Source organism: Myodes glareolus, chromosome 3 (genome assembly GCF_982192425.1).
Source record: "Myodes glareolus chromosome 3, mMyoGla1.1, whole genome shotgun sequence".
NCBI lineage: Eukaryota > Metazoa > Chordata > Mammalia > Rodentia > Cricetidae > Myodes > Myodes glareolus.
The window spans coordinates 48776626-48791718 of NC_142028.1; the positions used below are offsets into that span (position 1 = coordinate 48776626).

At 35.7% G+C, this 15093-nt stretch overlaps 1 protein-coding gene and 1 pseudogene across 1 annotated transcript in view; one reads left to right on the forward strand and one right to left on the reverse strand.

Moving 5' to 3' along the window:
* Cntn3 (contactin 3) overlaps positions 1-15093 on the forward strand; it is a 372688-nt gene that overhangs the window by 110039 nt on the left and 247556 nt on the right. Inside the window, exon 3 of the mRNA XM_085686800.2 lies at positions 7848-7974. Within this exon, the coding sequence (XP_085542926.2) occupies positions 7848-7974 (127 nt within the window). The remainder of the gene's footprint in view (positions 1-7847; positions 7975-15093) is intronic.
* On the reverse strand, positions 6402-6922 carry LOC148122652 (grpE protein homolog 2, mitochondrial pseudogene; annotated as a pseudogene).

Sequence of the window (15093 nt, forward strand, 5' to 3'; positions counted from 1 at the left end):
CATTGTAGGAGCATAAAACCCCTTGCCTGTTTATTTTGTCAGTCTTCATAAAAATTGTATAATGTGTGATCATTAGAATTGATCAGGTATAGTTTAATCTTTTACATGGCATTACTTTAGTAGTCCATAAAGTGTGTATTTACATTCAAAGGCATTATTTCTAGTTGCCTATGACTGTTTGGGGTCCAGGGCAGAGAAACAGAACACCTTAGGACTGAATTTTTAGACTTCTTTGTCTTTTTAACGATGTTATATACCCTTTAAGTTGTAAAGATAAAATGAGGCCTTGCAACCAAGCTTGCATATTTTAAAAAAAAGTCACTGTCACCAAAAAGCAAGTTCAACATCAATCTAAATTTTACATTGAGTATGTTTAATCAGGCAAGAGGCTACCTTCTGTTTCACATCAGGTTCCTTTAGACTGTTATGTGTATCCATGTGGGTAAAAGATATATTCTTTTGAGGATCAAAACTTACTTTCAAGAAGAGTTGCATAATTCTTGGATGGTTAACAAAGGCCAGTATTTTCTTCTTTTTAGTTTATGTTGCTGGTGAGACATAAAAAACCATATCCCAGCTTTTCTCAACACCTATTTTGTTGCAGTGCACCAAAACTGAGTAACTTTTATCTTTTGTCTGAGCATGAAACATGGACTAGTCTGTCTCATTTGCTTATTAATTTCTAATTTTAAAGAACTGAAAGCTTCCACATTGCTACTGGTTGTCTTAAATGCCTTTGGGATCTTTACAGTTCAGGCATAAATGTTGTGTTCTACAAGTTTACCATGTCACCATAAAACACTAAAGTTGAAAAGGCAGACTAAAGGCTAATTTTTGCCTGACCATATTTAAGACAGAGTGGTGTCTGGGAAAGAGACTCAAAGCAAAGCCATGAAGGTTGGTATGAGGCACCAAGTCTCTCACTGAGAATCTGTATTGCCATCCCTGGGTGACCTAACCTCTTCATGCCTCACTGGTTTAAAGCCAATCCATATCCAAGGTGGTTAGGTAATACTGGAGCTTAAAATCAACTACCCATTTTTAAAATGGGATTTTCCAAATACATACATATAACAGACTGATGTTGAAGGTGTGCTAAGTTCTAGGAGCTACAATATGTCACTGACTAGATTACTAACAAGCACATAGGAATATGTTGACCTATACTGAGTGATGCACTGGTAAACCCAATGCAAGTTGAAAATGTCCCAATGCATCACTCATTGCACATCGTGGCATAGGAACAAGATGGAGTACAAATTATTTAATCTTGGGAGCATACTTGTACCTCACAGTAAGGCTTGATGCTGAAGTTCATCTTCATAAATGATCACAATCCACAATTTCAATTGTGATTTATCCTGAATACCTGCTGCTTCCATACCACAGTAAACTTGAAAATATGGGCAGTTTCAAAGTGGACACTGTCTGTAGTGTATGGGTAATGACTACATGTCTTATGCTACGATAATTTTTCTGGTTGGTATCATGCCTGTGCATTATACTTTGTGTATGCCAGCAGAATAACACATCTTGAATACAATAAATGTTTAGCATTAGAATCTTCCAGAATATCATCTCCATTAGTGGACTTTAGTAACTATCATTTTATTGAAATAAATCATAGTGTTACCAACCAGAAAAACTTAGATATAATAATACAGGAGACTTTGAGACCCCATTATGCAAGTCTGACCAATGATTTCATCAATGGCTGAGTTCAGTCTCCAGATCAGTTTAATGTCATGAGACTCAAATCTTTAACCCATAATGATGTGGTTTATCTTCCTACTGTGGCCAGTCTCCAACAAAGATATTTGCTAGCTTGACTTACAGATCCAGTATAGTCATTCATACTTGTGGTTTAAATAAGAATGTCTCCTGTAGGCTCAGATCTTTGAACATTTTGTCCTCAGTAGTTAGCAATGTTGGGAGAAGTTTAAAAGGTGTGTTCTTCCTAGAAATATATCACTGGAGGTAGAATTTGCTATAACCAGTTCACTATCTATGATTTGTGTTTATGTTTAAGAATGTGATCTCACTCAACTTCCTAACCTGGCCAACATGCCTACAGCTTGTTGCCATGCCTCCCTATCATGATGGACTCTTATCTTTCAAAAACCATGAGCCAAAGTAAACATTTATTTCTTTAGTTGTCCTGGTCACAGTTATTTTATCACAGAAACAAAAAACTAACTAGTATGCCACCTCAAACAAAATCCCATTGATTATGTATGTCATGTAATGGGGTCCCTAAAAGTCCACCTTCTAGGGATACCTCCCAGGATCAAACTAAAGACACCACAGTAAGCTAAAAAGGGGACTAGAAATCTAAGGCCTAAAAAATCTACTCACGTGATCCATCTGTCCATGTTTCTTTATTCTTCTCCTTTTTGTTTTGTTACAAACATTCCCAGTAATATATACCCTTAAAACCAGCAATTTCCCAGCCCTAACAGGTTCCAGAACTGAAATTCTTTTACCTCATAAAAATCAGATAGGATTTTCACACACACACACACACACACACACACACACACACACACACACACACACTCACGAGAACACTCTTATTGTCAACTCAAAGGTGGGAGGGACTAGGGCATGTCCAGTGGACTCCTTAATGGAATTAAATCATTAGGCGATTCTAGAGTGGTAGGTTATCATGCTATACATTTTTAGGTGGTAGATAAAAGAGCTAAAATGTTTCTTTTCAGCTTTGCACTTTTATTCTGTTCCAGAGTGCATAGAATCAGGTAACCAAGCAACCTACATAAACTCTCAGGGATCAGCCACTACTCTTGATCAGTTAGCACATAAGCCAGAAACTGTGGGTCTACACGTCTGGAGTACACCTCTAAGTGGTAGAGACAAGGGGTAGAACCAGGCCTCTAAATTATCAGTTCTGGTATATACTATTATGAGTCATTCTGGTCGGAGGACATTTGTGTGGCTGTAGCGCCAGAAGGAAGAAAGTCTTTTTCCAGTAGCATTTAATTATCTCTTTTGCTGTCCTTGAGAGTAAAACACAAGCTGTAAATTTCCTGAGTTAAAATCATCAGTACCCTGAGGTGAAAGTGGGCACAAGATTCTTTTAAGTGGGATAAAAAAGAGCAGCAGCTTGGGCAGGTAGTAATTCTATGTCCTTGTAGATCTGTGAATAACTGAAATGGAATGTCCTTTCCTGGACTCTATACACTGACCAATGCCTGCTGATAAAGAAAACTGTAGGAAGGCAGATCTCTGTGTTTTCTTCGAAGTGAGGAACAGAAGCCTGACAGTAAGAAACCGTTTTCACACATAGCTAGGGGCAAATAGTTCTGAACTGTGGGAATTAATTCCCAAATATGTACCAAAGAAGGAATTAGCAACAGAAAAAATCTACAGCAAAGGCAATAATGCCAGAAAAAGCCTTGCCTTTTGGTTTTAAAACTGTTACCAAATCCTTTGGCTTTTGATAATTCACTTGTGAAAATATGGCTGAGCAATTGTTGTACAATGTTGGGCTTTGTAGGAGGCATGCATCATCTCACAGATGCCTGGGGCCATTCCTAGAATTAGGCCAACACCAAATGCTTCAAAAAAGGGCAAAGATGTGTCTTAACATGAGCTTTGCAGTGATTTCTCCTATACCTGACACTGACATTCTGAAGTGTTGGGTGAGGAGACCTATGTCATTTAACCATGCTTAGGCCTAACTTTTTCTTCTTCTTCTATTCACTGAATAGAATTGCGCTACTCACATGCAGAACAGCTTAATGATTAAAAACCACATCTGGATTTGTAGGATGTGCTCTGAAACTTAGTTACTGATGTGTCCTTCATTGTTGTAGGTGGCTGCTTGTTCATTCTCAGCTGCCCAGACCATGAAATAATCACTCAGAAACTATATTATTTATGTAGTAGGAGGCCACTAGTTTGTTTCCTGGACTTCTGATATAATAACACAGAAACTGTGTTAATTAAATCACTGCTTAGTCTATTAGCTATAGGTGGTTACTGGCTAGCTCTTACATCTTAATTGAAGACATTTCTATTAATCTGTATATCACCATGTGGCTGTGACTTACGAGCAAAGTTCTGACTTGACTGTCCCAGGTGGTGGCTGCATGGTATCTCCTTAACTCCACCTTCTTTCTCCCAGCATTCAGTTTAGTTTTCCCTGACTAACTTTGTTTTGCCCTGCTATATGCTCAAAGCAGTTTCTTTATTCATTAACCAATAAAAGCAACACATATACAAAAGGACTTCACACACCATTTTCCTTTTACTGTTTCAACAAAAAGGAAGGTTTTAACTTTAATGTGGTAAAATTACATATAACAAGACAGGTATCAAACAAGAATTACACTTATAATATTTATATCTACTTTATCGTTTATCATAATTAAGGGAAAATATAACTATTCTCCAACTCCATCAAAGACTCCAGAAGGATATAATATTACCAAAGTAAATAGAAAGTGCATTGTAAGCAACTTCCAAAACTCTAAAATTAACAGAGACACCTTGTTGTCTGGAGAGTCACCCAAAGTTCTTCCCTATGGTTAGGGCATCCACTTCAGCCTACAGGCCCATTGAACCTGGCAGACTTTTCTATAAAGCAGGAAAATTCAAAGACAGTCCGCCTATATTAGCAGTTTTCAGTCACTTTGTTCTGTGTCCTGCAGAATGTCTTGCAGACTCTTTCATGAAGCAGGAACCCTGAAATATCATCTTACATTTAATCAAGTTCAGGAATCATTTCTCTTTTGATCCTGCATGTCCAGTTCATACAGCATAGCATCAAGCAGTTCAGTCAAGTACAGTTTTTGCCCAAATGGCTAACCAACACCATAAGGAGCCTCTTCAATTCCCATCATCCTGTTGAAGTAGATTGATGTTGCCAAGAGCAAATGTGTCTCATTGTCATGAAAAGTCCTAACTTCCTAAAATTTTTAAATGCTGTATCCTGAATGTCTCTGAAAGATTTGAAGAATACTAATCTAACTGAAATATCTCTTTATATATCTAGAAAACCTAACTAACGTGACTACAAGCTTGAATATTATAGATGACTACCTATTAACCTTTATTTCTTAATTATACATTACATTTTTAATGAGGTGCACAAATAGACATATAACACAATTGACCTTAAATTTGTATCAATAAACCAAGATCTATACCAATGCAAAGCATCCACCTCTATAGCTCTTCATCTCAATGATTATTGTAGTTTTCACATTGTAAGTTTATGATTTAAATTGTTGTGGTAAATATTTTTATTGTGTTATTACTATTTGAAGTATATAAACATGTACATTCTTTTTTTTTCTTTTTCTCAATTATATATATATATATATCTAAAATTTTTGGTGCTTTAGATTCAGGATTTAAAAACTGGAATGGTGAAGGTGACAGCAGCTGATTCGGGTTAAGCATCCCCAAAGTTTTGCAATGTGGCTGAAGACTTCGCATTTTTGTTGTTGCTACAGGAAGTCCCTTGTCCTCTCCAGAGAAGCACCCCACCCTAATCCAGAAAGGAAGATGGTCCAGTTCATCAGAATGCATGCAAGTGAGATGAGACAGCAGCATTACTTTTGTGTAAATTACGTATTGCAAAAAAAAAAAAACCTATCCACCCTAATACTTTATTTTTAATTTTGAACAGTCCGCTACTATGCTTGGCCTCCCATGATGGACTCTCCAACTTGAGATTTATGGAGGCTTTTGGTCTCCCTGGGAGTGGGTTGTGTTGTCAAGGCAGCCAGAGCTTACCTGTTCATAGACTTGAGATCAGTTTAGTAAAAGAGCACACCTTATAAACAAGAAAAAAGGAAGACTGGCCCAACCGACCCTTTAGCCCTTCCAAAAGGGATGAGAAAGGGGCAGCTATGGAACAATGGGTGACCCCTAGCAGGGATTACAAGTAAAAAAAGATGACTACATAAAAAATGAAATAAAAAAGTCTTGAAAACTTTCTCTATATGTCAACCCAAATGATCTAAATTTATACAAGGGTAAAGCTTTATCAATCTATGTACCTAAAAGTCACACCAATCCCTACCATCTCCCTTTCCCATAAAATATAAGACACACGATGCTGCACTAATTCCAGAAATTAGTTGAAAACACAATTAAGGGATTTTGGATTCAGTCATCAGAGTACCAACTTAATGTTTTTGTAAACATTTGAAAAAGGCCATAGGACACTTGTCACATTGTTCAAATGCCCAGTGGCAGGATTTCTGATGAGACCAAACAGGCCACATAAACCAATAAGATACTGTAGAGATAAAGCCAATATGACTAAATCCAAAGTGGAGCACACGAAGGACCTCATGTATAATACAAACCAGCTTAATAAATAGAGACACAGGTGCCAGAACCTGCGAGAGTTTTAGTTCCTGGGGGCTTGTTCATAGCCTTCTCTGAGACTCCACTGCCACTTCCACTTGGGCATGTCTAATGGTGTGGCCATGGAGTTTGTAGCCATCTTGCCGTACTAATGCCACAGTGCCAGGCTGTACCCCAACACCTGCTGGCATGTGACATATGAGTTCATGTTCATGAGGGTCATATTTGTCACCAATCGGTGTCATTTTCTCTAGGCCATGTTTGGCAAACACGCTCTTCAGCTTTGCTTCTAAAAGGGACAGTCCTTGAAAGACTTTTTTCAGAGTAAGCTTGTGGTCCTCAGGTTTGGTTCCTTCTGAAAAGCACTAGGCAATCTTCTCCAAAATGTCTGCCACCTCCACCAAGTCCTTACAGAAGCTCTGGATTCCAAATATCTTGGCGTCTTCCACACATCTCTGGATTCGTCTCCTTATGTTTTCACAATCAGCAACAGCTCTCTGGTATCTTAGCTGCTCTCTGACACAAGCCCAGAGGCCAGGAGGCTCTGCAGCCGCTGCACCGTCCACAGCGACCACGCCGCCATGTTTCAGACCGGAATGTCGAAACCGCGCCTACATTCTTCTTTACAGAGGCTTTTGAAACTATTCAATAACATATTCTTTGTCTCACATTTCATGGACTCTCTTTGCCATTTGATTCATTTTGCCTTCTCTTCTTCAGTAGAAACTCCTCTTCAGTTTGGCAGAACATTCCAAATCAGAGGAGTAAGAGTTCCTTTTCCATTTTGTATCTGTGAATTTGTTTTTATAAGTGTTTTTAAAAATTGTGGTTACACAATTTCAATTACATAACCATTTTGTGATAGCATTCTCTCTCCTTTTCCAACACCTAGTCCAATTAGAAAGAGTTTTGTTTTTAAATGTGTGATGTGACAATTGCCATTAAAATATTCTGATTTTAAATTAGGATAACTTTATAAAAGACACTTGATCATTTGTTCATGCTTTTGTGTCATTTAGTATGAAGAAAATGAAAATCCCAGTGAACAGTAGTTATTTTTTCATTGACGGTAAAAATAACATCAACAGCCTTGAACTGTGCACGTTTTTTAAACGTCATGAGAAAGTATGGGTTTCCATTTAAGTTTCAGTTTTGCATAAAGATTTATATTAGAAAGGATTTCCTGAAATTAATTTATTCTCCAAAGAACATATATGTATAGTTTATGGTCATGGTTGTAGAAAGTAAGCACTAGAACTTCAGTTACAGACTGATGTGAATATTTTCAAGTTGTGGTGCTTCTTGTGGTTTCCTGCTACTCAGGGGGTTCACTCACTGTTGATTGTTGGATTTGACAGGTGGTCTTTAACTTAGCAATGCTCACATAGCTTGGTACGCAGTAGGAACAGTTAAGAACAAATGATAGTTGCTCTCTTTTATCTTCAACTCTAGACTGTACCCTTTATAACACCTTTCGTTCATTATTATTTACTCTGCTGTCCAAACAGGTGAGCTCCTTTTACAAGGCCCCGTGTTTATCAAAGAGCCCAGCAACAGCGTTTTCCCTGTTGGTTCAGAGGATAAAAAAATAACTTTAAATTGTGAAGCAAGAGGCAACCCTTCACCTCATTACAGGTAATGTGGAAAAGTTGACTATGTAAAGGAAAAAGAGGCTTCAGTATATTCTGCTATCTGTAAGGTGTGATAGATATATAGTGCTGTAGACCTGTGGTGTGTTCAATAGAGCTGATTTAATGAACATTTGAATCTTTAACGCAATACATCTGAACTAAAGGAAAAAAACATAGGATTTCTTAGTGCTTTGTCTTTTCACTAATTTATGGTGTAGTTTAATTTATGTTGTTTTTAGATTGCAAATTAAGTTATGAAGGTATCAAGAAATCATTCACTATTGTCTTTAAATCAAGTGGTGTTTGAATCATTTTTTAATACACTCTTGTCCCCTTTCTTTGCTTATACTGGGTATGTGTTCATAAGCTCAGTAAATGTGGAATGAAATATATTTTACATAAGTAATTTAAATTAATTTGAAGATAATATTTTTCCATTCATCATATTTTTAAACAAAATCATTAAAATCTTTACTTTCAAAATTACGTAAAATCTGTTCCATGAAACCTTCAACTGTCAGGAAAAAAGTATAAGTGAAGAAGAAAAAGCTGGATTTTCATCTTAAGATAAAAATGTCAACATTTTGGAAAATGATCAGGATTATATGATGGGATGAGTATTTACCTGATTAAATAACACAAGATTAACAATTTTTCGTCAGGGGTACTTAGAGAACCCAATTTAATGAAGAGATGAATTATTTATAATTAGCATATGCTGCTTTCATAGAAGTGGCTGGGGCAGCGTGTTCCAGGCACCTTCACAGCAGCATGAACCTCAAGTGCTTGCTAATACCTGCATCAAAGCTATTTACACAATTCCTGTTCTTTGCAGAAGGAGGTCCCTTCCTGCTACATTAATAAAAGCATATAGGTCCAGAGTCATTATTTAGATCTTATTGAGCCTCTATTGTTCTCTGAAGTTGTATAAATAATAGAAGCCAACAATCCTTGTTAAAGTGGGTCAGGCTTGCCTTAGAAAAAGACTTTTAGATTTATACACCTGAAAATAATCAAGGTCATTCTTTGAATGTATTAACAGTCTACTTACAGAACATCTGCTGTGTACTTTCAAGAAAATATGCATTAACCTCCTCTGTTGACTGGTCTGAATTAGAGTTGTGGATGCAGGGAACTTTTTACTCTGCTTTTTCTTCTTACAGAATTAAGAACAATACTAAGAAAACAAAAACTGATTTTATGAGCTGGTTAGATGAGTATTAGTACATGTGTTAGTGCATTCAGCATCTGGAAATATTACTTCTTTGATGGAAAATAAAAAGAGCATTTGATGGAAATTTCATCTTGGAAGTACAGCTCTTCACACTTATCTAAGCATTTCTGACACCTTACTAAGTCTATTTCTGCCTATAATAGAAGAACACTTTTATATGCAGGGCTTTAAATATGATGAATCCATATGAGTTATAAGTAAGTTTGTTATTTTTTCTGTCGTGGATGGAGAGTTGTATTCTCATATTTATCGTATGAATTATTTGGTAATAAATGTATTCAGTGAAAAAATTGTCATGACACAAGATATTGTCAGAGAGGAATGTATTTCTAAATGAGAAGATTAATTATGTTTGTAGAATGTTATCAAATAGCCAGATGTCTTGAGTTTGGAAACCTATAAATCTTTTGAAGTAATTATATCTTGAGCACTAGGTATTCCAAGCAATGCTGTGGAGTCTGACTGTAAATATATTAGATGTATGTATAAAATTTTGTGGACGAACGTTTGTCATTGATGCATTTGATAGTGACCCTTCTATTTTGTTGTATTCTCTGGAATACCAATCTAGCATTTGTCATGTTTCAGTGCAAGCAAAATCTATATCTGAAAAGAGGAAATACATGGCTTTCATTGATTTGTTGATATGGTATTTGATAAATGAAATTTAATGTGCTACATATTGTTTCAAAATCCTTGGTTGCTAGCCAAATGGAGCAGACATTTTTATCATAGCTTTAAAGATTTTCTGAACTGAGGATTTCTAATAATATGGAATTTTACTTGTGCTAATATTTTATAATTACTGTGAACTGAAGGTGAGAAATACAAGGGAATCTCTTCATTCTGAGAGGCAGTATGCTTCCCTTGAATCCTAGCACCTGGGAGGCAAAGACAGGCATATCTCTGTGAACTAGAGACCAGCCTTGTCTGTATAGCTAGTCTAGGATGGCAAAGAGTACACAGAAAAATCCTGTCTCAAAAAAACCTTATCATTCTTAAAATGATTTACAAGAAAGTCATTCTTACTTTCCATATTCTTTAGAAATTCTTTAGAAGCAGCATAACAAAAATGAGGATTTTAGTAAAGCACTAAAATATTATTATTTATCATATAATTATAAATACATAGGTGCATGAATAGTAAGCCAGATTCTGAGCCAAGGAGGGAAATAATGAACTCATGAAGTCACTCATTGAAATTGACCCAGTCATGTTCCTGAACATTCAGAACAAAGTCTAAGAATATTATGAGAATTTGTCCTTTCAAAGCACAAAGAGACTGTCCTGGGGGGCAGAGCAAATTTGCCCCATGAGTGATCCTGTCCCTATTATTTCCCCCTTGGTTAAAGATAATTCTTAATTGGTCATATTAGTAATCCAAAAGTTCAGAAATTCTCAGGAGAAGTTACTTCTTTAAAGGTCTAATTGAGAATTTTATCCGTTCCCTTACCTTTCCCTGCCTGTACCCTAAAGCTCACATTTAAAGGTTAATTAGTATTCAGTCTGACTGTAATTGCTAACAGTCCTGTAAGAGGTTACCTTAAGGAAGTATTAATACTTAATGTTCAATGTAAAGAATTTTTCTCTTGTTCCTTCATTGGACTCCAAATTTCTAATATTGGATGAAGGTGTTCATTTGGAAGGATTACTGTCATATCCATTGAGACAACTCTGTACTTAACCACAGTTAGTTATAGGCTAAACAGTAGTAGACATACTAGACACACACACACACACCATACAAACACCACATACATACCACAAACACCACATACACACATACACACACATACAGATCAAGCAAGTAACAAAGTCAAATGAAATAGGACTACCCAAAGGATTCATAGATTCTTTAATTATGTGCATTTGATCCTTTGATTATGAATTCATACATTTAGCTATGAGCATACCAGAAAGATTTGGTCTTTAATTATTGTCCACATCTTTCCAGTTTAATTATCAGCTCTGCGTTTTAGATATACTAAAGGCTGAAAAAAAATCCTGAGGCTGAATGTGGTCCCAGGCATTCTATGTATTATTAACTCTTAGAAAGATAGAAATGTTGCAGGGGAGGGCCCACTTATTCTTCCCAGCCGCCTGGCTAGCTTAGACCTAAAATAATCCCACAGAAACTATATTAATTAAATCACCACTTGACCCATTATCTCTAGCTTCTTATTGGCTAACTTTTACATCTTAATATAATCCATTTCTATTAATCTGCATATCACCATGAGGTTGTGGCCTACCAGCAAATTTCTAGCACATCTATCTCCGTCGGCAGATCCATGGCGTCCCCTTACTCTGCCCTTTTTCCTCCTAGGATTTAGTCCAGTCCTCCCCACCTACCTAAATTCTGCCCTATCAGGCCAAGGCAGTTTCTTTATTCATTAACCAATACAAGCAACACATAGGCAGAAGGACTTCCCACACCATAGAAATATTCTATTTGAGATCAAAACATTAATTTAAATATTCACTTTATCGGTCACATAAACCACATTTCTAATACTTGCTAGGCACATGTGACTATTTTTTGCAATACTGGAGATTATGGATGTCATACGTATATTTCTAGAATATCCCATTTTGTGCCACTGATCCACACCTACTCTGGGCTTTACAGCATATCAATTTACATTTTTTTATATTCATATATTTCATTTTGCTCCCAAGAGAGCAAACAGAATATCATTCTCAGAGCTCTTTCAAATAGGTAAGATATTTTAATGAAGTACAGTATGGGGAATCTTGAAAGTATAAGAGCTAAGATAAACTTTTCACATAAATGAAAACTTTTCTGGTTTACTTTAAGCAGGATTTCAAGGGAAGAGCCCAAATTTTGCATGTATTTAAATTATTGTTAGTTAACTATTTGTGGTTAGTATAAAAAATGGAAAATAAAGTAATACAATAATTTTTGTACATCATTCATTCAAAAATTGATAAAAAGAAAGTTTATTTCTTGTCTCTTCACACACACACGCACACACACACACAAACACATCCACAAAGAATGCTAAACATTATCTTCTTTATAACATTACATTTGGCTGTATGTCTATGGTATACGTGGATGATATACAATCTATGTTTTTACAGTTATTTTTTAGAAATTATAAATATGGACATAATATAACATGTATCACATATGTTGTTTATATGCTATTTACTATTTATTATATACTAAATCACATGATAACGCACATTTTAAGTGTTAGTTTGTGCATTATATTCTTGCATAATTCCTATTACTATATAGAACTGTTGACACTATTTCCTTTGTTTATACCCAAAGCAAATAAGAGCTATTTTTCTCTAAATTATCATGACCCTTAAGTACATATCATCACTTCTGCCAGTTTTCTAAACCTGGACTCTTAGGCTCAGCAATGTTTGTCACTGTAATTTCTCCCATTTCAGAGCTCTGGTCCGCACAATTACACTTAGTCACTAAGAGCAGTGAAAAATTCACTGAAATAGTTGCAAAACATTAAAAAAAAAAACTCTCTATAGTTTCTGAGGCTGACAGAAGTAGGTACCGAATACAAGGTATTTAAAACAACACTATACCACCATCCTGCCACCAAGCCTTCCTGCTATCCTCATTTCTCAGCTTCTTACTGCCATGTGCCTGGCCATGACACCTTAACATTGCTATATTACACAATGAACTGTGATTGTCCTAATAAGTGTCATTCTCCTAGGATAACGATGCTCACTGTAGCTTGCTAGCAAACAGTAAGAGCTTACTTACTTAGTGTCTTGAAAAAGATCCATAATGAAATTGACAAGAAGAAAAGAAGGGAATTGGGAAGGAGATCATGTTTCAGAATTCAAAAATTTTATTGTAAAACTACAGCTACAATGTGGTAATTTATACTTTTCTAGATGTTATAGTTTAGATTAAGTCCTCCTTGTTGGTTTCATTTGAAGAAAGTTTATCTTGAGGTATCCAAGATTGCTTCAAGGAATCTAAACTTCCTTGTAGCTTCCCCACAATATCACCTCTCACAAAAGAGTTCATCTTTCCTGTTAATGTCATCAATTGTCCTGGTCATATCAGAAAAATGTGAAATAAACACCAGTATTGTGAACAGACGACATTCAATAGGAAGACAAAGAATAGCTTTCAGACATTAAAGATATCACGTAATCCAATAAATCACATGTTTTTGGTTTTTGTTGTGTTTTTAGGTAGAATGAATAGGGAGATATGAATCATTGATCAAAATTAAATTATATTAACTGGTTCACTTTTGCATGCTTAACCACTGAATGATTGGACATAGGATGTTATTTCCCATGTAAGAATAACATGATACATAGCATCTTCAGAGGATAATATGGAAACTCTTACCAGAAAATTTCAAATTTATGTGGGGAATGCAAATCTTCTAGGCACATTGTATAACTCATTGAATAGTATTAAGGCAATCAATGATGGATTTGAGCCAGGTTATAACCATTTTAAACAGAAGAGTGGTTTTAGTTGATTGTACCACCAATCTGTAGTATATTTGTTGTGCGTGTATGTGTGTGTGTATTAATATTTAAGATGTATTAGTGAATGAAAACTGGCAGTCTGCATCATGAAATACATTTTTACAATGATTATTTTAAACATAGTATCTCAAGTTAACTCATTTCAATTATTGATGGAGCTTAAATAGTTATTTTTGGAAAAAGTATTGAATATGTAAATTCATACATTCATTCTTTCAAAGGCTGCAATTATTCTCATCACTTCAGTAAACACAATAACAAACATTGCAGCAACCACAAATGCATTTGCTTATTAACTTGAAAGCTGCTTCTGAAACCACAGATTGCTTCTGTGATTACATTACTAAATTTTCCGTCAAAGCCCAAATAAAGGATCGCCTATTGCCTTAACGAACACTTAGCATGGGCTTATTTCCCAAACACAACTCCAAACCCCCAAAGATTCTGGTATAATTTGATTCTTTTTGCTTTGTTTTGTCCTGTGGCAAAGATGTAAAATTTATTTTTCTCCAACTTCTTGTTTATGCTTGGGGTTCAATCACCAAATTTTGAATGGTAAAGCTGGCATCTCAAAGACAGTTTCTTCATGCAATCCTCTTGTGATCATTTTTTTAACTACTCAATACTATGTACTTTATTATTTAGGTCTGTTAGTTTCAATTCCAAGGGATGAAGCTCCCTAACTGTTTAACAAGTTCAGATGGCAGCTTTCTTCATTGCCTTAGATCACAGTGACAGCAAACTATGTCTGTGTGTGTATCCACTGCTGTTAGACCATACTTGTGTGGTGCTGTGTAAGAAGTCGTCAGATCATAACAGGTTGGCAAATAAATCATAAGTATTTGAAAACACTCGTTTATTCTCTGCTTGTTGTTTGCCTTTTGGCATGGTCCACACCCAGCGGAGACTACATGGAACCTGCATAGGTTGATAGGTTGAATCTTCTGTGAATACTTTGTCAACAGTAATATGATACCAGATCTTAGAATTTTAAGAACAGAATGGTCACCATATTGCTTAAGCAGTAGCATTAAATCTTAAAAAGATAGGGTTTTCTGCTTAGTATAGTAAAGGAATTTGAGTCGAACACACACACACATACACATAACACATCATTCTTTGTCTTCTTTCCTCCCTCCCTTTAACTTGTTCAGTATTTTGGAAGGCAATTACACATATATTTTTACCTATTGTTGTTTTATCTTATTGAAAATAACATTTAGAGTGTTTATCATTTAGAAATAGTTACTACCCATTTTGAAATGCTAACGTATGCCTCATAGTATAAACAGAGACCACTGCCCCCAACTATGTTGCTGCCTTAAATAGTTGTCTTCAGATGGCAATCTACCTTCAGCTCTACTACTTTATTTCCAGATT